We start from the raw sequence: 22,392 nt of genomic DNA on the forward strand, positions 1-22,392 counted from the left end.
TAGAAACTATAGGGGCACCTGGGTGGCTCTTGATTTCAGCTCAGGTCATGATCTCAGGATTGTGATATCGAGCCCTGCATAGTCAGGCTCTGCACTGGGTGTGGAATCTGCTTAAGATTCTCTCTCTCCAGGACGCCTGAGTGGCTCAGTTGGTTAAACGTATGCCTTCCGGTCAGGTCCTGTCCTGTGATTGAGCATCAAGCAGAGCTTCGAGCATCGAGTATCGAGTCGAGCATCGGGCTCCTTGCTCAGTAGGGGGCCTGCTTCTCCCTCTGCCTGCCACTCCCTGGCTTGTGCTCTCTCTCTCCCTAACAAATAAAATACTTAAAAAAAAAAAAAGAAAAGATTCTCTCTCTCTCTCCTCACCCTCTCTAAAAAAGCCAGAAACCCAGAAACTATATAATGTGACTACAGATGACAGAATGAAGCCATTCTTTTCCTGGGGTGGGACATAAATCTGGGCAAGCTGCCAAGCAGCTAAGGCAAGAGTTAGCAATCTATGGGTCACAGGCCAAATTCAGTCCTACTGCCTGTTCTTGTCTGGCCTTCAAGCTAAGAATGGGTTTTACGTTTTTAAAAACTCAAAAGAATATCTCATAACACATGAAAATCATATGAAATTTCAATGTCATAAAGTTTCATTGGAACACAGCCATGCTCATTTGTTTATACATTGTCTGTGGCCTCTCTTCTGCTTCAATGGCAGAGTTGAATAGTTGAGATAAAGACCATCTTGCTCCCAAAACCTAAAATATTTACCATTTAGCCATTTACAGAAAAAAAATTATCAACTGTAATCTGAGACTGCACCTTAAGGGCATGTAGGGTCTGTATGGGGGAGTCTCAGGTGACACCCTTCCTTACCGAAGGACCCCATCAACTTTCATACGCATGAGAGACCTGCTGCACTTAGGGAACAGAGAGCTACACGTGGAGAGCCACTCCCACTTGTTTCCGAAAGGTATATGACTGCTTTAGCTCTAAGTCAGCTGAATATTACAATGAAAATTTGATGGCCTGTCAAGCCAAAAATACCTGGCCCTTTACAGAAAGTTTGTTCATCTCTGTTCAAAAGGATACAGTCACTAGAGAGAAATGAGCTTTGCTCAGAGAGCCTTATTATCCTTTCTACACAACAACTTGCAGGCTGGATGGAGCTCATCAAATCCCCCTTACTCCTTCAGACTTTCCAGAAATTAACCAACAGTCAGGTGTGAAGTGTACTAGGCTATAAATTAGTTACCATTCCAGTACCCACTAGTCTCACTGGGACCTCAAGACACAGTGCCTGCCAGACTAGATACTTCAACACCCACAGCCCAGGCACAGCCCTGCAAGGCAAGACCTACCTGTGAATCTGTAGGCTCCTCCCAGTCCTGAGTGTGCAGGCTCCCTTCTCTCTGCAGCACTCATAATGGAAGCCACTCGTCCTCAGGGAACGGGGACAATGCCAAAATCTTGAATAACTGAGGTGAATATAATCTTCCAAGACACTCATTTGAAAAGCATGGATCTTACATGAGTCTTGGTTAAACACTACAGCCAGGCAGGCTGCCAAACCACAGGTCTGAATTATGATACACAGCAACTACTACCAGAAACCAAATTCTCTAGACTAAAGCAAGCGTCAGGGCTGGAATGGACAGGCAAAAAAGGAACGGAGAAGAGTACATAATCCATACGGTTATACTTATTAGACTAAAACAAAAGATGAAATACCATTAACACTCATATTTTCAGAGGTGCCTGGGTAGCTCCGTAGGTTGAGCACCCAACTCTTGATTTTGGCTCAGGTCATGATCTCAAGGTAATGAGGACGAGCCTTGCACTGGGCTCCACACTCAGCAGAGAGTCTGCTTCCTTCTCTCTCTCCCTCCTCCCGCCCCTCCACCTGCTCATGCACTCTCTCTCTCTAAAATAAATAAATAAATAAATAAATAAATAAATAAATAAATCTTTTTTTAAACAAAAGTCATGTTTTCAACGACTATTTCACTCTCAGCAAATGCTTGGGTTATATCTTGTGAAAGTGGACTTTTCTGTGTGTGTACACAACAGAAATTCAATTTTGGAATGTTACATATACTCATAGAATCATATCAAAATGCTAACAATGACAGTGATATGATTGTGATTTTTATATTCTTACCTAACTTTTCTGTATTTTCCATTTTTCTATAATAAGCAATGTCTTTTTCAGCTCATGGAAGAGTGGAATTATGAAGGTCCACACAGAAGTCTAATAATTATCTTAAGCTCAACACAGTCCAAACTTAATTCCTGATCTTATCCCCAAAGTCTACTATATGGCCTCCCAATCTTAGTTGAAAACAATTCCTCCATTCTTCCGGCTGGGCAGAATAAAATAAAACTGGAGCTGTCTTTTGACTACTCTCCAACTCATCCAATCCACCTGAAAATCTTATCAACTTATACTTCAAAATATATCCAAATATGATCACTTCTCATTAAATCCACAGCTACTCCCCCCCCCGGTCCAAGCCAACATTATCTCTTGCCTGGATTTCTACAATATTCTTCTAATAGTTTCAGGGACTCTTCCTTTACATTCCCATGGTCTATCTGCAGTATATACACCAGATAGAGTTAGATCGTATCATTCCTCTCCTCAAAATCCTGCAACGCCTCCCCAAGTATTCCAAGTCCAAGTCCTAAAAATGAGAGGGAATCTGAGAAACCACAAGAATAGGTTTTTTTAATCTTGCCAAATCATCTATGAAAACAAAGAAACCAGATAGCAAAACAAAAAAACATGAACAACATTTAAAACAAAACTAGGTTGGGGGCGCCTGGGTGGCACAGCGGTTAAACGTTTGCCTTCGGCTCAGGGCGTGATCCTGGCGTTATGGGATCGAGCCCCACATCAGGCTCCTCTGCTATGAGCCTGCTTTTTCCTCTCCCACTCCTCCTGCTTGTGTTCCCTCTCTCGCTGGCTGTCTCTATCTCTGTCGAATAAATAAATAAAATCTTAAAAAAAACAAAAAAACAAAAAAACAAAAAAAACAAAACTAGGTTGACAAAGTTGCTCTACAAACTCCAAAAATACAAGTGGTTGGAAACAATCAACATAAACATAATACCTGCATGAAATGAATAAGTGGGAGGAAGGACAAGGAAGCAACAGGGCATCTGAAAGACATCTATATGGTTGACCCTTGAACAACATGGTACTTAGGAGTGCTGACACCCATGCACTTGAAAATTCTTGTGTAATTCTTTCTTTCTTTTGTTAAGTAATCTCTACATCCAATGTGGGGCTTGAACTCATGACCTTGAGATCAAGAGTCACATGCTCTACTGACTGAGCCAGCCAGGCATCTCCCTTTCCATTTCTTGGTGTAATCTTTAATTTCTTTCATCAGTGTTTTATATTTTTCAGAGTACAGGCCTTTCACCTCTTTGGTTAGGTTTATTCCTAGGTATCTTATTATTTTTGTTGCAGTTTAAATGGGATTGGTTTCTTACTCTCTCTGCTGCTTCATTACTGGTATATATAAAAATGCAACAGATTTCTGCACATTGATTATGTATCCTGTTGACATTACCAAACTCATTCATTAGTTCTAGCAGTTTTTTGGTAGAGTCTTTCAGGTTTTCTTCATATCATCTCACATCACCTACAAATAGTGAATGTTTTACTTCTTTACTGATTTGAATGACTTATGTTTCTTTTTGTTATCTGATTGCTGTGGCTAGACTTCCGGTACTATGTTGAATAAAAGTGCTAACAGTGGACATCTTTGTCTTGTTCCTGACCTTAGGGGAAAAGATCTCAGTTTTTCCCCATTAAGGACGATATTAGCTATGGGTTTTTCATATATGGGCTTTATTATGTTGAGGTATGTTCCCTCTAAACCTTTTTAGGGTTTTTATCATGAATGGATGTTGTATTTTGTCAAATGCTTTTTCCATATCTGTTGAAATGATCATATGGTTCTTATCCTTTTATTCTTTCTTTTATTTTGATTGATTTGTGAATATTGAACCAAACTTGCAACCCAGGAATAAATCCCACTTGATCATGACGAATGATTTTTTTTTAAATGTACTGTTTGCTAGTATTTTATTGGGAATTTTTGCAACCATGTTCATCAGGGATATTGGCCTGTAGTTATATTCTTTGTTGTGGAGTCTTTCTCTGGTTTTTGGTATCAGGGTAATGCTGGCCTCACAGAATGAATTTGGAAGTTCTCCTTCCTTTTCTGTTTTTTGGACTAGTTTAAGAAGAATAGGTATGAACTCTTCTTTAAATATTTGGTGGAATTTACCCGTGAAGCCATCTGGTCCTGGACTTTTGATTACCTACTCAATTTATTTGCTGGTTACCAGTCTATTCAAGTTTTCTATTTCTTCCTGTTTCAGTTTTTGTAGTTTATAATATTTTTCTAGGAATTCATCCATTTCTTCCAGGTTGTCCAATTTTGCTGGCATATAATTTTCCCTAACAATTATTTGTATTTCTGTGGTGTTGGTTATATTTCTCCTCTCTCATTTCTGATTTAATTTGAATCCTTTCTCTTTTTTTCTTGATAAGTCTGGCTAGAGGTTTATCAGTTTTACTGATTTTTTTTTTTCAAGGAACCAGCCCCTGGTTTCACTGATGTGTTTTATTGTGTTTTTAGTTTCTATATCACTTATTTCTGCTCTAATCTTTATTATTTCCTTCCTTCTGCTGGTTTTGGGTTTTGTTTGTTGTTCTTTTTCTAGCTCCTTTAGGTGCAAGGTTAGGTTGAGATTTTTCTTGCTTCTTGAAGTAGGCCTGTATTGCTATAGATTTCCCTATTAGAACCACTTTTGCTGCATTCCAGAGGTTTTGGACCATTGTGTTTTCATTTTCATTTGTTTCCATGTACTTCTTTTAGGATTTTATTTATTTATTTATTTATTTATTTCTTTCTTTACTTGAGAGAGAGAGAGAAAGAGCATGCACATGCATGCATGTAAGCAGGTGGAAGGGAGAGGGAAAGGAAGAGGGACAAGCAGACTCCCCACTGAGCACAGAGCCTCATGTGGGGCTCGATTTCATGACCCCAAGACCATGACTTGAGCTGAAATCAAGAGTCGGCCATTAACTGACTGAGCCACCCAGGTGCCCCACGTTTCCAAGCACTTCTTTATTGCTTATTTCCTAGGTGACCCATTCATTGTTTAGTAGCATGTTATTTAATCCCCATGTATTTTTGGTCTTTCCAAATTTTTTCTAGTGGTTGATTTCTAGTTTCATAGTGGTGTGGTCAAAAATTATTTATGGTATGATTTTGATCTTCTTGAATTAGCTGAGGTTTGTTTTGTGGGCTAATATGTGATCTATTCTGGAGAATGTTTCACATGCACTTAAAAAGGTATATTCTGCTGTTTTATATGTTTATATATCTCTTAGATCCACCTGCTCCCATGGATCACTTAAAGCCATGGTTTCATTGTTAATTTTCTGTTAAGATGATCTGTCACTGATGTAAGTGAGGTGTTAATGTCCCCTACAATTATGGTATTATTTTCAATTAGTTCCTTTATGTTTGTTACTGTTTTATATATTTAGGTGCTCCTATGTTAGGTGCATAAATATTTAAAATTGCTTTATCACCTCATTGGATTGTCCCCTTTATTATTATACAGTGTCTTTATTTGTATCTTGTTACAGTCTTTGTTTTAAAGTCACTTTAAGCATCAAACTTTACATCAGAATCAGGGGATGTACTGTATGGTGATTAACATAATATAATAAAATAAAATTAATTAAAAAAAACAGGAGATTAAAAAAAAATAAAGTCACTTTGTCTGATGTACGTATTGCTACTCTTTTGACATCCATTTGTATGACAGATGTTTTTCCATCTATTTACTTTCAATCTGCAGGTGTCTGTAGTACAAAATGGGCCTTCTGTAGACAGCATATACATGGATCTTGTTTTGTTTTTTTAAGATTTTTATTTTTAAGTAATCTCTATACCCAACATATGGGGCTTCAAGTCAGCCCCAAGATCAAGAGTTGCATGCTCTACCAAATGAGCCAGCCAGGAGCTCCAGATGGGTCTTGTTTTTTTGTTTGTTTTAAATCCATTCTGTCACCATGTGTCCTTTGACTGGAGGGTTTGTTTCACTTACACTCAAAGTAATTACTGATACAGATGTAATTATTGTTTTTTATTACTCGTTTCACGGTTGTTTCTCGAAATTTTCTCTGATCCTTTCATGTCTTTCATTCTTTCATGTTCGCTGATTTTCATACATTTGGATTTATATCTCTTTAATCTTTGCATATTAGTGGCTTTTGATACATGATTACCATTCAGTTTATCTGTAATCTCTTCTGTATATAGCAATCTATATTAAGTTGATGGTCATTTAAGTTTGAACCTATTCTTTTCTCTTCCCTCCCCAAGTTTTAGGTATATGTTATTATATTTTACATCCTTTTTTGGTGAGTTCCTTGACTGATTTTTTACAGAAATATTCATTTTTACTGCTTTTGTATGTCCTCCCTCTATACTGTCACTTTTAGTCTCTCCTTTCTACTCAGAGTTCCTTTTAGTATTTCTTGCAAAGCTGGCTTGGTGGTCATGAACTCCTTTGGTTTTGTCTGTTTGAGAAATTCTTTATTTCTCCTACTCTGAATGATAACCTGGCTGTAGAGAGTAGTCTTGGCTGCAGATTTTTTCCATTCAGCACTTTGAATATATCATGCTATTCTTTCCTGGCTTGCAAAGTTTCTGTTGAAAAATCTCCTGCTAGACTTTTGGATTTTCCCTTGTAAGTTAATGACTTTTTTCATCTTGCTACTTTTAAGATTTTTTTATCACTATATTTTGTAAATTTAATTACCATATGTCTTGGTATAGGTCTATTTTGTTAACAGAATTTGCCCTGCGCCCAAAAGTCAGCAAGCTTGGAGTGAGTGTGTCTTCAGGAGAACTCGTGGGCCTGGTGCACTGCTACCAGGTTAGGTGGAAGTATCTGTGCAGCCTTGCCTCTCACAGGTGGCTCTGTGTTTATGCTGGAAGTTGGGGGAGGAAAAGGACACCTGCCAGCTCCCTCATTTTCAGTGAAGTCTCCCAACATGCTCCAATATCAGTGTGAACATATCTGTCTCCTGTTTGTCCCTGGTATTGTGTAAACTGCCATTTTTGTGTTGCCTTTCTGTGCAGGCTGCTGTCTCTTTAAGGGCAGCATCCAAGTTATCGCTCACTTTCCCTGTTCCCCAAGGGCTGATGCAACAGCCTTTTAAAAGCTCCAGGCTCCAAGTACCACCACTGGTTTTTAAAGCTACATGTTATGGATATTTGTCTTCCCCATGTGAGCTCCATGGCCCAAGGGCCCATTTCTCTGCCCTCTCCATGCACACTGCTCCCACCTCCCTGAACACGGCCTCCCTCTGGATTTCTGATCTTCCCAACTATTCAGCTGCAGTTTCTTCTCTATATTAGTTGCAGAGTTGTTCTGCCAGTGTCAGATTGCTGTCCAGTTTGTTGACTTAGATGTGGATGGTATCTAGTTGAAAACATGAAAAAAGATGAGCTCAGGGTCCTCCTACACTGCCATCTTCCCAAGCTCCTCCAAAGAAAGCAGTCTTTTAAAAAATTTTTTTTCCAAGTATATACTGGCAGAGTACATGGTCTACCTCAGAATATCTGCTTTAAAATGACCAACATCAGGATGTATCCTAGTGAAATGATGGGCTTTCAAAAGAAAAAAAATCCATTGAGCACCTAGGCAAAATGAGCACATGACTCACAGCAGAAAAATAAAGTAACAAATACAGAAGAATCAAAATTAGATTATCAGACTTTATAACATCAATATTTTTTGCCAGAAGAAAATGGAGCAATCTATTAAACATACACATGGAAGAAAATTAAACCAAGAATTTTATATGGAGCAAAGCTGACTTTCAGGTATAAGCAAAACAGAACAGCTGTTATCAAACAGCGGGAATCAAAGTTCCAAAGAACTCAGGAAATACTGTTTCTATGGACACTTTCTGAAGAATCTACTAGAGTGCAAGTCAACAAACTTTTTCTATAAAAAACTAGATAGCAAATATCTAAGGCTATCAAGGCACAGTCTCTGTTGCACATCCTCCTTTTAATTTTTACAACCCTCTAAAATTTTGTAAAAACCATGCCTAGCTCACAGGCTATACAAAACAGGTGGAAAGCCACAGTTTTCCACCCCTGTACTAAAAATGAGCTTCAGACAACCAAAATAGTTAGGGGGCACTGACAAAGGACTGGGATAGCCTGACCAGACAGAACTCTTAAAATACCATTTTCTATTAAAAGAAACTAAGGCATATTGAAGAAATGATTGATTCCTGATCTGAGCTGAGCATGTAATATCTTGTCATACTCGATAAGCAAGGAAATTATGAGACACTCCCATGGTCATGGCAAAAGTCCACAGGAACCAATTTGAAGAAGCTTCTAGTGGGCCAGAGATGGGACAATTTGAACTTCAACAAAATAATTGCAATAGACTGAAATCATCGAGTTAGTCTCTTGGAAAGCTATGAAAAGAAACCAACTCCTTATCTTGAAAACTACCAAATAAAGAATAACAATCAAATATTTATCATGTTTTTTTCCTACATGGACTATAAACCTAGGTAGATGCAGGGATGCAGGGATGCAGAGTAGATGCAGGGATGTATCACTTTATAAAATTTTTCCAAATAATATTGAGAAACTAAATCAGAATTTTGCAAGATCAAACAAACTAATGAATCTAGGCACTGAGGATCAACGGCTGCTAAAATCACAAAAAGAAAGACAACTACACATAACAGACAGCCTTGCCAAATCAGATCTTGAGTCTGATTAAGCCTCTGGATTCAGCCGTCAATTTGTATGAAATACAGAATTAAGAAGAATATGTTGGACAATCAGCAGTCCGATTGAAAAGATTTTGCAATTAGCAAAATTCAGATGGTAAATAATTTTACTGGCTAAATGACCTAGGCTCTTCAAAAAATAGTGCATGTCAGTTATGATAGGAATTGAGCATTGGGAAATCTGTAAGTTAAAAGAAACTTAAAATACATGCCAGATTGTTTTTAAAGGGTGAGACTGTAATATATAAACATGCATATTTGGATGATAAAACTATAAAGAAACATCAGGAAGTGACTTCTGAAAGCGTCAGAATAGTATATAGTTTTGCGGGAAAGCATGAGATTTATTTTGAGGTTAGGATACATGGATAGGCTTCTGGACTGGCATAGTTCAATATCTTGACATGGACGGTAGTTATAAGGGTGTTGCCTTATTAAAATTCATTACACTAATTTTTAATTAGTCCTTACAGTGGTCTACAAGGCCCTATATAACCTAATCTGACTTCCACACCCTCCTACATCCACTCTGTTCCAGCTCCACTGACATTTTTGCAATTATTTGTGTAGACCAGGTATGCTCCTCATTAGTGTCTTCACAGAGGCTGTTTCCTCTGCCTGGAACACTCTTTCCCCAGATATCCACTTGGCTAACTCCTTCCCCCTAAGATTTCCTCAGATCTCATGCTGATGAGGAAGACTCTGATCACTCTATTTAATATTATAACCAGCCCTTCAAAATCCCCTCGGTGCATGGGACACCTGGTTGGCTCAGTCAGCAGAGCATGCAACTCTTGATCATGGGGTTCTGAGTTTGAGCCCCATGTTGGGTGTAGAGATTACTTAAAAAAATTTTTTTAATTAAAAAAAGTCCTCTCCATCCTGGTCCCCTTTATTCTCCTCTGATTTTTCTTTTTCCATAGCATTTATAATCTCCTAATATGCTATATGTTTTTCTTATTTAAATGGTTTTTGGGGTTTTTAGTCTTCGCCCACTAGGTTGTAGGCTCCATAAGGGCAGAATTTTTGTATTTTGTTCACTTGCTCTTGCTCTCCCATAGGTCTTTGGTAGAAGTATCACTTTACCAATGAGGACTTCCCTACTATTCCTACACCCCACCTCTTAATAACAACCTATCCTCTACTTTATTTCTTTCTATAAGACTCATTATCATCTGATGAACTAGACGTTTAACTTGCCTATTTTTTAATGGGATGGCTCCCAAATGCAAATGTAAGTTCAAAGAAGAAAGGGCTTATTTTTATTTGTTTTGTATGTTTTGTTAACTGCTATAACCCCAGCCCATCAAACATAACCTGGCACATAATGGGTGCTCAGTAAAAACATGTTAAGTGAAGAAATAAATAGTCTTTATCATATTTCAATAGTTTTTTCCTATTCCTTCTTAAGTCTTATTATGAATGACAACTGAATTTTACCAAGAGCTTTTCAGCATTAAATAATATGAACATCTGGTTTTAATTTATTGATGTAATGAACTCTATTAATAGATTTTTCTGATATGAACCATTCTTTCATTTTTGAAATAAAAGTTATTTGGTCATAAAAGTTTACCAATCTTTAATACACTGCTGAATTCTGCTTGCTAATATTTTATTTACGACTTTATGATTTATGATTTTGGCATCAATATGAATTAAAAAATTCTGGTTTTCTTTTCTGTAATTTCTATTATGTTCTGTTGTTAAGTCATGGTTTCATAAAGTGAACAGGGGAGTTTTCCATCTTTTTCTAGAATCTAGACTAGTTTAAACAGCACTGGACTCATCTGTTAGAGATAATTAAATTCTGAATCATCTATGCCTTTTTAAATGTTCTTAGTCACCTTTTCGATCTCTTTGATGCTAATCAATGTATTTAAGTTCTCCATCTATCATGAAAAATTAGCTATTATCTCTGGACTTTCAATTTATTACAAAAATACCTTTACATAGTATTCACACATAATTCTTTTAATGTCTTTTATACCTGTATTATTTCTCCTTTTTCATCCTTTAGCTGATATACATTTGCTCTCTTATACCTTTATCGATACTGCAAAGGGTTTACCTTTCCATCGATCATCTCAAATCATCAATTTTCATTTTTATTTATCCTTTCTACTATTTTTCTCTATTTTATTATTTTCAGTTTTATCTTCATTGACTTTAGGACCCAAGACTATCACAGTAGTACCTCCTTATCCACCAGGCATAAGTTCCAAGACCCTCAGTGGATGCATGAAAACACAGATAGTACCAAACCATATATACACTATGTTCTTTTTTTTAAATCTATGATAAAGTTTAATTTATAAATTAGGCACAATAAGAGATTAACAATAATAATAAAATAGAACCGTTATAACAACATATATGTGAAAGTTATACAAACACAGTCTCTCTCAAAATATCTGATTGTACTGTATTATAATGTAAGTTTTAAGATGATAAATTGCTTATGTGATGAGAAAGTGAGGTGAATGATACAGGCACTGTGACACAGCATTAGGCTACTAGTGACTTTCTGATGGTACGTCAGAACAATTATTGGCTTCCAGACCGTGGCTGACCATGGGTAACTGAAACTGGAAAGCAAAACTGCAGACAAGGGTGGGCACTACTGTACTCCTCTGAGTATGATATCATATCAAGTTCTAAGTTCCCATATGACTTGTGTCTATTTCTAATTTTATTCTTTACCACTTATCAAGACAGATCATTCGATTCATATGCAAGAAGATTTTATTATTTAAGTACTAAGGAGGGTCTCATTAGAAAGGGTAATGGGCCTAAATAGCAGCTTTAAACTGGAGGTTCCAGATGGTATGGTCAGCTGAAGGCTAAACCAAGAAAAGCAGCTATCTAAAATAGGCTCACTGCAACATGTATAATGTGTGTGTGCATTCCTATCCCACCCTCACTCTCAATATATGTTCCCTAAGGGCAGGAATTTATCTCTTGTTTGCTGTTCTATCTCAAGTGCTTACAATGATGCTAGGAGCATAACAGAAGGTCAATAAATATTTGTTGAATAAATGAATAAACTGGAGAAATCTGTTTCTGATTCTTCGGATGAAGTCAGCATTTCTAGGTTTAGATTAATAGTTCACACGAGGTCAAGAAAAAAATAAAAATCTCTCTCCTCCCCTGATTACTCTTCCTCTCCCCTGTGCCTGGTCATGTCCCAGTCCTTTTTCTTTATGTCCTTGAACATTCTGGGATGAAAGCAGCTCTGTTGTGGTTTTGTCTCTGGTTGTTTTATTTTCTCTATGCAGCAACATCTTGGTGTTTGGCCAGACTTGCATTCTTTGCAAGGAATAGATTTCGTTTCTTTTTTACAGCCTACAAGTAGTTCTGAAAACACTGGCACTTTATTTCTTGAAAGTTCACTTACTTGCTCATTCTACTTTGGTCCTCCAACATGAAACAACAGAACAAGCTAGTTAAATGTTGGTGATAACTGCCCTTAGCCCATTCTGGACTTTAAGATTAACGTATGTATGCGGCACCTGGATGGCTCAGCTGGTTAAGCATCTGCCTTGGCCCAGGTCATGATCCCGGGGTCCTGGGATCTGGCCACATTGTGCTCCCTGCTCTGCGGGGAGTCTGCTTCTCCCCCTCCCTCTGCCTCTCCCCTTCATGTGCTTTCTCTGTCTAATAAATAAATAAAATTTTTTTAAAAAATTAACATATGTGACCAAATATTTATTTATTTTTATTTTTATTTCTCATTAAACTTTTGTTTTTTAATGGGTCTCAAAATTCTGTGACAGATTTTTGGTCAAGTTGTTTCCATTAAAAAGTACTGATTTTAAAAACTAATAACTTAAAACTGCCACACACACACACAAAAACAAATGGTCCACAAAACATTCTCCTTTCCTTCTGAAGGTTTTACGATGCATTGTTATCATTAACCAGTCTTTTACTATTAAACTTAAATGGCCAATTGACAAACAGTTCTGAGACTGTTCTTCCACCACTGATTAAGACTGGGGTGGCAGGTATTGGGGATAATATTCATTTAGCCTTCTGAGCTTTCTGGGCAGACTTGGTGACCTTGCCAGCTCCAGCTGCCTTCTTGTCCACTGCTTTGATGACACCCACAGCAACCGTCTGTCTCATGTCACGAACAGCAAAACGGCCCAGAGGAGGATAGTCAGAGAAGCTCTCAACACACATAGGCTTGCCAGGAACCATATCAACAATGGCAGCATCACCAGATTTCAAGAACTTGGGACCATCTTCCAGCTTTTTCCCAGAACGACGATCTATCTTCTCCTTCAGCTCAGCGAACTTGCAAGCAATGTGAGCTGTGTGACAATCCAGCACAGGTGCATATCCAGCACTGATTTGGCCTGGATGGTTCAGGATAATCACCTGAGCCGTGAAACCAGCTGCCTCCATTGGTGGGTCATTTTTGCTGTCACCAGCCACATTGCCACGACGAACATCTTTGACAGATACGTTCTTGACATTGAAGCCCACATTGTCCCCAGGAAGAGCCTCACTCAACGCTTCATGGTGCATTTCAACAGACTTTACTTCAGTTGTAACATTGACTGGAGCAAAGGTGACCACCATGCCAGGTTTAAGAACACCAGTCTCCACTCGGCCCACAGGGACAGTACCAATACCACCAATTTTGTAGACATCCTGGAGAGGCAGACGCAAGGGCTTGTCAGTAGGACGAGTTGGTGGCAGAATGCAATCCAGAGCTTCAAGCAGTGTGGTTCCACTGGCGTTCCCATCTTTACGGGTGACTTTCCATCCCTTGAACCAAGGCATGTTAGCACTTGGCTCCAGCATGTTGTCACCATTCCAACCAGAAATTGGCACAAATGCTACTGTGTCGGGGTTGTAGCCAATTTTCTTAATGTAGGTGCTGACTTCCTTAACAATTTCCTCGTATCTCTTCTGGCTGTAGGGTGGCTCAGTGGAATCCATTTTGTTAACACCAACAATCAGCTGTTTTACACCCAGTGTGTAAGCCAGAAGGGCATGCTCACGGGTCTGCCCATTCTTGGAGATACCTGCTTCAAATTCACCAACACCAGCAGCAACAATCAGGACAGCACAGTCAGCCTGAGATGTTCCTGTAATCATGTTTTTGATGAAGTCTCTGTGTCCTGGGGCATCGATAATGGTCACGTAATACTTGCTGGTCTCGAATTTCCACAGGGAGATATCAATGGTGATACCACGTTCACGTTCAGCTTTTAGTTTATCCAAGACCCAGGCATACTTGAAGGAGCCCTTTCCCATCTCAGCAGCCTCCTTCTCGAATTTCTCAATAGTTCTTTTGTCGATCCCACCACATTTGTAGATCAGATGACCAGTAGTGGTAGACTTGCCCGAATCTACGTGTCCAATGACGACGATGTTGATGTGAGTCTTCTCCTTTCCCATTTTGGTTTAGGTTAAGTGGTGGTTTTCACGACACCTGTGTTCTGGTGGCAAACCCGTTGCGAAAAAGCAAATATTTAAATATTACCCTAAAGTCAAATAGGGTAATCATCAGATTATTAAAACTAGGTTTATGTTTTTATGTCAAAGGTAAATTATATTATACCTTTATTAAGACTTTTAGCAGTCATAAATAATGAAACTGCGGTTGAATTTGCTTCCACATGATCTAATTATATACTATTATTTATCCCAGATTTGAACACTGCAAGAATAAAGATATGTATTTCAAGATCTTAAACTATCTTACATAATATAAAGTACAAACAGAGCTTCAAGAACAGCAACTTTTTTTCAGCTTTTAATTTAAATTTTTATGTATATATCCATGTAACCACCATCCAGAACAAGAAAGAGAACATTCTCAGCTTCTAAACTGGCTCCTTTAAGCTGCATCCCAGTCAGTACCCATAAGATTACCAGTATTCTAATAATTCCACAGATTACTTTTACCCATTTTTGAACTTTATATAAATGGGAAATTACATTATACACTCTTTTGTGTCTTTTTATGCAAAGCATATTTGGTGAGATTCAACATGTGTATATCAGCAGTTTGCTCCTTTTTATTGCTCATTGCAAGAATACACCATATTATCTGTTCCCCTGTTGATGGGCATTCGGATTTGCTTCCAGCTTTTAGAATAGTTATAATACTTATATAATAATAGTTACAACCTTAGTTAGTTATTTCTGCTCATTCAGTATCTCTTCTCTTTGAAAGATTCCTGTTATATCTATGCTAGTACACTTGATGGTATCCCACGGGTTCTGTATATATATTTTTTTTCTTTTTTTTTTTAATTATTTTTTTTTAAAGATTTTATTTATTTATTTGACAGAGATAGAGACAGCCAGCGAGAGAGGGAACANACACAAGCAGGGGGAGTGGGAGAGGAAGAAGCAGGCTCATAGCGGAGGCCTGATGTGGGGCTCGATCCCAGACCACCGGGATCACGCCCTGAGCCGAAGGCAGACGCTTAACCGCTGTGCCACCCAGGCGCCCCTATTTTTTTCTGTTCTTCAGATTGGATAATAGCAATTAACTTGTCTACAAGTTTGCTGGTTTCTTTCTTCTTCCAGTTCAAATTTCTTGGGCCTGATGAAAGAATTTTACATCTCACTTATTATCAACTCCAGAATTCCTATCTGGTTTCATACAGTTCCATCTCATTATTCTCTATTTTGTGAGACACTGTTCTCATACTTTGCTTTACTTTTTATTTTTAAAAAATTGTATATATTTACAACGCGTACAATGTGATATTTAAATATACACAACACTGTGAAATAATAGCTACAGTAAAGCTAATGAACATATAAATCACCTTTTTGTGTGTGTGGTAAATATACATAAGATCCCCTCTTTTCACACTTTTTGGAGTTCTTAAATCTAAAGTGAGTCTTTTGTAGCCCCCACTGTTCCCCCCACCAAAAAAATCACTGATGTTGTTTTTTAAATCCATTCAGCCACTAAAGCTGAATAAATATCGAATGATTGGTGAATTTAAACGCTTTACACTTAAAGTAATTCATTTTTTTTTTTTTTAAGAAATTTCTACACCCAACACGGGCCTCAAACTCACAACCCTGAGATCAAGAGTCACATGCTCTTCCAACTGAGCCAGCCAGATGTCCCTAAAGTAATTTTTGATAAATGAGAGCTTACTGCTATTTTTTGCTATTTTGCTATTGTTTTGTTTCCCTCCTCATCTCTTGCTGTCTTCTTTTGTTTTCTGATGGTTTTAGGTAATTGTTTGATTCTTCTTCTAAGTATCTATGATAGGTTTTTTTTTTCTTTGTGGTTACAAGGATTGCATAAAATATCTTGTAGTTACAATTTTCTATTTTAGGTTGACAACAACTTAACTTCAATCACCTACAAAAATTCTACACTCCCCTTTACAAATACATTGTTTTTTAATAGTCAGAGTTTGCATCTTTCTATAATGTATATCAATTAACAAACTTTTGTGATTACAATTATTCTTAATGTTTTTGTCTTTTAGCTTTTACATTAGGGTTAAAAGTAATTTATATACCACCATTACAATATTACATTGATCATATATTTACCTTTACCCTTTTCGTATGGCTCTCTAGCTTTTCATTTCAAATGGAAGAACTCCCTTAAGCATTTATTTCTTGTGAGGCAGGTCCAACGGTGATGAACTACCTCAGTTTTTGTCTGGAAAAACTTGACCTCTCTTTCATTTTAAAAGGATAATTTTGCCTGACATTGAATTCCTGTTTGGCAGTTTTTTCTTTCAGAATTCTGAATATATCATCCCACTCTTTCCTGGCCTGGTAAGTTTCTGCTGAGAAATCCACTGATATTTTTATGGGGTTCCCTTTTAAATGATGAACCACTTTTCTCCTGATGCTTTCAAAGTTCTCTTTGTCCTTTAATTTTTTTTTTGCTTTTACTTTTTAATGGAAATATAATTGACATATAACATTGTGTAAGTCTAAGATATACAATTTCCTTGGCCTTTGGTAATTTGATTATAATATGTCTCAGTGTAGTTTTCTTTGGGCTGATCCTGATGCAGAAACTTCTGAGTTTTGTGAATCTGGGTATCAATTTCCCTCACATGATTTGGGAAATTTTCAGCCATTATTTCTTTTTTTCTTTTTTTTTTAAAGATTTTATTTATTTATTTGACACAGAGAGAGGCAGTGAGAGAGGGAACACAAGCAGGGGGAGTGGGAGAGGGAGAAGCAGGCTTCCTGCTGAGCACGGGGCTCAATCCCAGAATGCTGGGATCATGACCTAAGCAGAAGGCAGATGCTTAACGACTGAGCCACCCAGGCGCCCCTCAGCCATTATGTCTTAAATAACCTTTCTGTCCCTTTCTCTCCTTCCTCTCTTCTGGGACCCCCATAATGCATATATGGTTTTGTTTGATGGTTTTGTTTGATGTTTGATAGTTAAGTTAATATATCTTTGAGTTCTCTTCTCCTTATTTGAGTCTGAGGTTAAAGCTCTCTGCTGTATTATTTCACACAATGTATTCTTTAGCTCCAGAATTTGACTTTTTTAAATGATTTCTATCTCTTTGTTGAACTCTTTGTTTTCTTCATATATTGCTGTCATGATTTTGTTGTCTATCTATATTCTCTTGTAGTTCATGAGTTTCTTAAAAACAATTATTTTTAATTCTCTGGCAATTCAAAGATCTCCATTTCTTTGGGGTCAGTTACTGAAGTTACTGTGTTCCTCTGGTTGTTTCATGTTCCCTGTTTTTGTATTCCTGTTAGCCTTGTCTTGCCGTCTTTGTATCTGAAGAAGCAGTAACCCCTTCCAACCTTCATGGACTGACTTAGTTAGGGGAAGATGTCCTCCAAGAGAAGATGTGAGGTCATCAGCTGGATGAAATGTATAGCAGCTCCAAGTCCAGATGTGGAGGTGTGCCAATTCTGCAGCAAATGAGGGCACCTGGTCTCCCAGTTGCATGTGTGCAGCCACGAAAAGCACCTGGTCCCATGGACATACATGAGCAACTATGGTAGGCTCATAATCCCTTGGACACATGGATGTGTGTGTTCAGTGGTATCTGTATGTGCCGGAAGCTATGTTCAGGCTCGCACATCAAGGTGGGCGCTGGGGCTGGTAAGGGAGAGTGACAACTCTAACTCGTGGGTGGGAGGGGCATCATTTGGTGACTCTAGTTCCAGGGGATGCAGCACCTCTGGCATGAGGAAGCTCTAGCAGCTGGGGTCTGCATCAGCAAAGAGCACAGGAGTCCTCTGCAGCGTTAACTACAGCTGCTGAAGTCCCTCGGTATCTCTCTTCTCCAGTTAGGGGAATTCATGGCCAAGCAAATTCCCTGCAACACTTTGCTGGCCTGAGGGATACGGCAACGTAGGCAGAATGCTTGCTATCCCATTTATTTAGTCATCTCCAATCTCTGTACTCCTCTGGTTCACTGAAGCCGCCTAAATGTAGCCCATAATTTTCCTCATCCGTGATAGTTGACTTTATCATTAATTTTGTGTGGGGGTGAGGGCTGGGATCTCCTAGTCTGCCATCTTGGTGATATTACCCTCCCTCATACTTCCCCTTAGTTCTTTAGACATGGTTTGATTCCTTGAGGACCTATTTAAAATAGCTGATTTATTACAATAGCACCAAAAATCACATGGTATCTCAGAATTAACTTAACCAGAGAGGTAAAGGAGCTATATTCTAGAAACCACAGAACAGGGGCGCCTGGGTGGCACAGCGGTTAAGCGTCTGCCTTTGGCTCAGGGCGTGATCCCGGCGTTGTGGGATCGAGGCCCCACAACAGGCTCCTCTGCTGTGAGCCTGCTTCTTCCTCTCCCACTTCCCCTGCTTGTGTTCCCTCTCTCGCTGCCTGTCTCTATCTCTGTCGAATAAATAAATAAAACCTTTAAAAAAAAAAGAAAAAGAAACCACAGAACACTGATGAAAGACATTGAAGAGAACACAAAAAGATGGAAAAACATTCCATGTTCATGGATCAGAAAAATAAACACAGTTAAAACGTCTATGCTACCCAGAGCAATCTACACTTTCAATGCCATCCCGATCAAAATACCGATGACATTTTTCAAAGAGCTGTAACAAACAAGCCTAAAATTTGTGTGGAACCAGAAAAGGCCCCGAATCGCCAAGGAAATGTTGGAAAAAAAAAACAAAGCTAGGGCATCATGTTCCCGAATTTCAAGCTATACTACAAAGCTGTGATCACCAAGACAGCATGGACCTGGCACAAAAACAGACACATAGACCAACGGAACAGAATACAGATTCCAGAAATGGATCCTCGACTCTATGGTCAACTAATCTTTGACAAAGCAGGAAAAAACATCCAGTGGAAAAAAGACAGTCTCTTCAATAAATGGTGCTGGGAAAATTGGACAGCTATATACAGAAGAATGAAACTTGGCCACTCTCTCACACCATACACAAAGATAAACTCCAAATGGATGAAAGACTTCAATGTGAGACAGGAATGCATCAAAATCATAGAGGAGAACATAGGGTGTAACCTCTTTGACATCAGCCACAGCAACTTCTTTATGATACATTTCCAAAGGCAAGAGAAACAAAAGAAGAAATGAACTTGTGGGACTTCATCAAGATAAAAAGTTTCTGCAAAGCAAAGGACAGTCATCAAAACAAAGAGGCAACCCACAGAATGGGAGAAGATATTTGCAAATGAAACTACAGATAAAAGGCTGGTATCCCAAGATCTATAAAGAACTTCTCAAACTCAATACACGAGAAACAAATAACCAAATCAAAAAATGGGCAGAAGATATGAACAGACACTTTTTCAATGAAGATATACAAATGGCTAATAGACACATGAAAAAAAGTTCAAAATCATTAGTCATCAGGGAAATTCAAACCAAAACCACACTGAGATACCACCTTACACCACTTAGAATGGCAAAAATTGACAAGACAAGAAACAACAAATGTTGGAGAGGATGTGGAGAAAGAGGAACCCTCTTACACTGTTGGTGAGAATGCAAGTTGGTACGGCCACTTTGGAAAACAGTGTGCAGGTCCCTCAGAAAGTTAAAAATAGAGCTACTCTATGACCCAGTAATTGCACTACTGGGTATTTACCCCAAAGACACAGACGTAGTGGAAAGAAGGGCCATATGCACCCCAGTATTCATAGTAGTATTGTCCACAATAGCTAAATTGTAGAAGGAGCTGAGATGCCCTTCAACAGACAAATGGGTAAAGAAGATGTGGTCCATATATACAATGGAATATTACTCAGCCATCAGAAAGAACGATTACCCAACATTTGCAGCAACACGGATGGGACTGGAGGAGATTATGCTAAGTGAAATAAGTCAAGCAGAGGAAGACAATTATCATATGGTTTCACTCATTTATGGAACATAAGAAATAGCAGGGGAATCGGTAGGAGAAGGAAGGGAAGAATGAAGGGGGGATAAACAGTAGGGGAAATGAACCACGAGAGACTATGGACTCTGGGAAACAAACTGAAGGCTTCAGAGGGGAGGGGGATGGAGGGATGGGTTAGCCCAGTGATGGGTATTAAGGAGGAACAGAGCTGCACAACAGTGTTGTTTGCATATAACACTGGGTGTTATATGCCAACAATGAATCATGGAACACTACATCAAAAACTAATGATGTACTGTAGGGTGACTAACATAACATAATAAAAAATAAAAAAAAAAAATAAAATAAAATAAAATAGCTGATTTAAAGTATTTGTTTAGAAAGTGCAGTATCTAAGCTTCCACCGAGCAGTTTCTACTGATGATTTTTCCATTGTTTATTTGCATGCCTCATAATTTTTTTTGAAAACTGGACATTTTGAATATTATATTGTGGCATTTCTGCAAATCAGATTCTCTCTCTTCCAGAGTTTCTCATCACTGCTGCTTATTATAGTAGTTATTTGTTTAGAGACTCTTCAAAATCAATTTTGTAAAGTCTGTATTCTTTGTTGTATGTAGCCAATGATCTCTCTGTTCTGTTAGCTTAGAGGTTAGCTAATGATTACACAGTTTTCTTTAAATCCCTGGAACCAAAAATCTCCCAATCATTACAGAGGACTCTGTGGGTTTAGGGTATACTTTAAACACTCAGCCAGGCAGTTCACAACTCTGTCTTAGTCTTCACTTCCTGCTTCCACAGACCTTCAAGATCGGCCAGAGGTGAGAGCTTAGGGCCCTCTTAGGTCTTCTTTAGGCATGCACAGAGTCCTGCCCAAGTACATGGCTTTCCATAGTCACAGGAATATGTTGGGAGTTTTCCAAGTCCTATGGACATCTAATTCTAGGCTTTTTTTGTCGATTGCTTGACCCAAGTATTTTCTTTGCCTCAGGTGGCAGTAATAAAATTATTTGCTTGTAAGTATTTTTGACAAATGCTCCACTTATTGTTCCCAGAAGCTTTAGCACTTGGCCAGTTCTGAGTCAGAAGAAATAAAGACAAGGGTTTTGAGTCAATCTTCCAGCGAGCCTCCAACCAAGGTAAAACAAATAATTACAAATCTTGGAGAATTAGGTCTGTTTTCTCAAATACCAAGAACACAGGCTATTATTTTAGGCTCAGCAGCTCTGGGGGATAGGAAATGGGACTAGGGTAAATTGAAATGCCACAAAGCTCACTCCCTATTGAAATTTGGCTACTTTCCATGAATAAGTATTTCCCTAAGTTGTTGCAAACCTTTGGTTAATTACAAGAGTTCTGAAAAGTTGGTTTTAACAGTCTTTGCCATTTTTTCTGTTGCTTTTACTGGAAGAACTAAATTTCAGATTTCTTGACTCTGCAATTTTTGCTGATGTCATCTCAAAATATAACTTATTTATTTATTTATTTTTAAAGATTTTATTTATTTAATTGACGGACACCCAGTGAGAGAGGGAACACAAGCAGGGGTGGTGGGAGAGGAAGAAGCAGGCTCTCATTGGAGGAGCCTGATATGGGGCTTGATCCCATAACGGCAGGATCACGCCCTGAGCCAAAGGCAGACGCTTAATGACTGAGTCACCCAGATGCCCCTCAAAATAAAACTTTTAAAGCTACTTTAAAAGGCATCACTCCTAGCTTCCCAATAACTCAATTTATCAAATATTTGTTGACAGTTTATATTGTTGTGTTGCTACAGGGATAACTGAGACAAACTGTTTCTAATCAAATAACACAAATTCAATAATATCAGATTCCACGTGAAATTATTAATAATTATGACACTGGACGAGAGTCTAGAAAGCTGCAAGTTCAGTAAGTGTTCCAGGTAGTTCTGATACTGGTAGTGCAGCTTAGAAAAAACTGCCTTAGGTTTTCTTTGGCTTCTGCATCCTGAGACAGTATACTGATAAACATAAGCATTATGTAAGCATAAATGTATTATAAAGGCCTAACCATAAAACTGGGCAATCAGGACAGGAGAGAGTACTACAGAAAACAGAATATACTAACTGCAAGATAGGGAGAAGAGGCCATGAGGGAGTCTGCCTTTTGCATCTGTTCACAAGCAGTCTTGATGTTAGTCTTGTCAATACTCAAAACAAGCCTTGAAAGGGTTCAGATGTTACTGCCTCAGAGAAAC

At 38.3% G+C, this 22,392-nt stretch overlaps 2 protein-coding genes across 4 annotated transcripts in view; both read right to left on the reverse strand.

The window, feature by feature from the left end:
- The window catches only part of TPST1 (tyrosylprotein sulfotransferase 1), a 168,167-nt gene that overhangs the window by 57,166 nt on the left and 88,609 nt on the right, over positions 1 to 22,392 (reverse strand). The window lies entirely within an intron of this gene.
- Positions 12,729 to 14,275, reverse strand: LOC117804139 (elongation factor 1-alpha 1). Its single transcript, XM_034670040.1, has one exon. It carries the CDS (start codon positions 14,258 to 14,260, stop codon positions 12,872 to 12,874), a length of 1,389 nt encoding a protein of 462 aa, XP_034525931.1. The 5' UTR covers positions 14,261 to 14,275; the 3' UTR covers positions 12,729 to 12,871.

Source organism: Ailuropoda melanoleuca, chromosome 10, assembly GCF_002007445.2.
Source record: "Ailuropoda melanoleuca isolate Jingjing chromosome 10, ASM200744v2, whole genome shotgun sequence".
Lineage (NCBI taxonomy): Eukaryota > Metazoa > Chordata > Mammalia > Carnivora > Ursidae > Ailuropoda > Ailuropoda melanoleuca.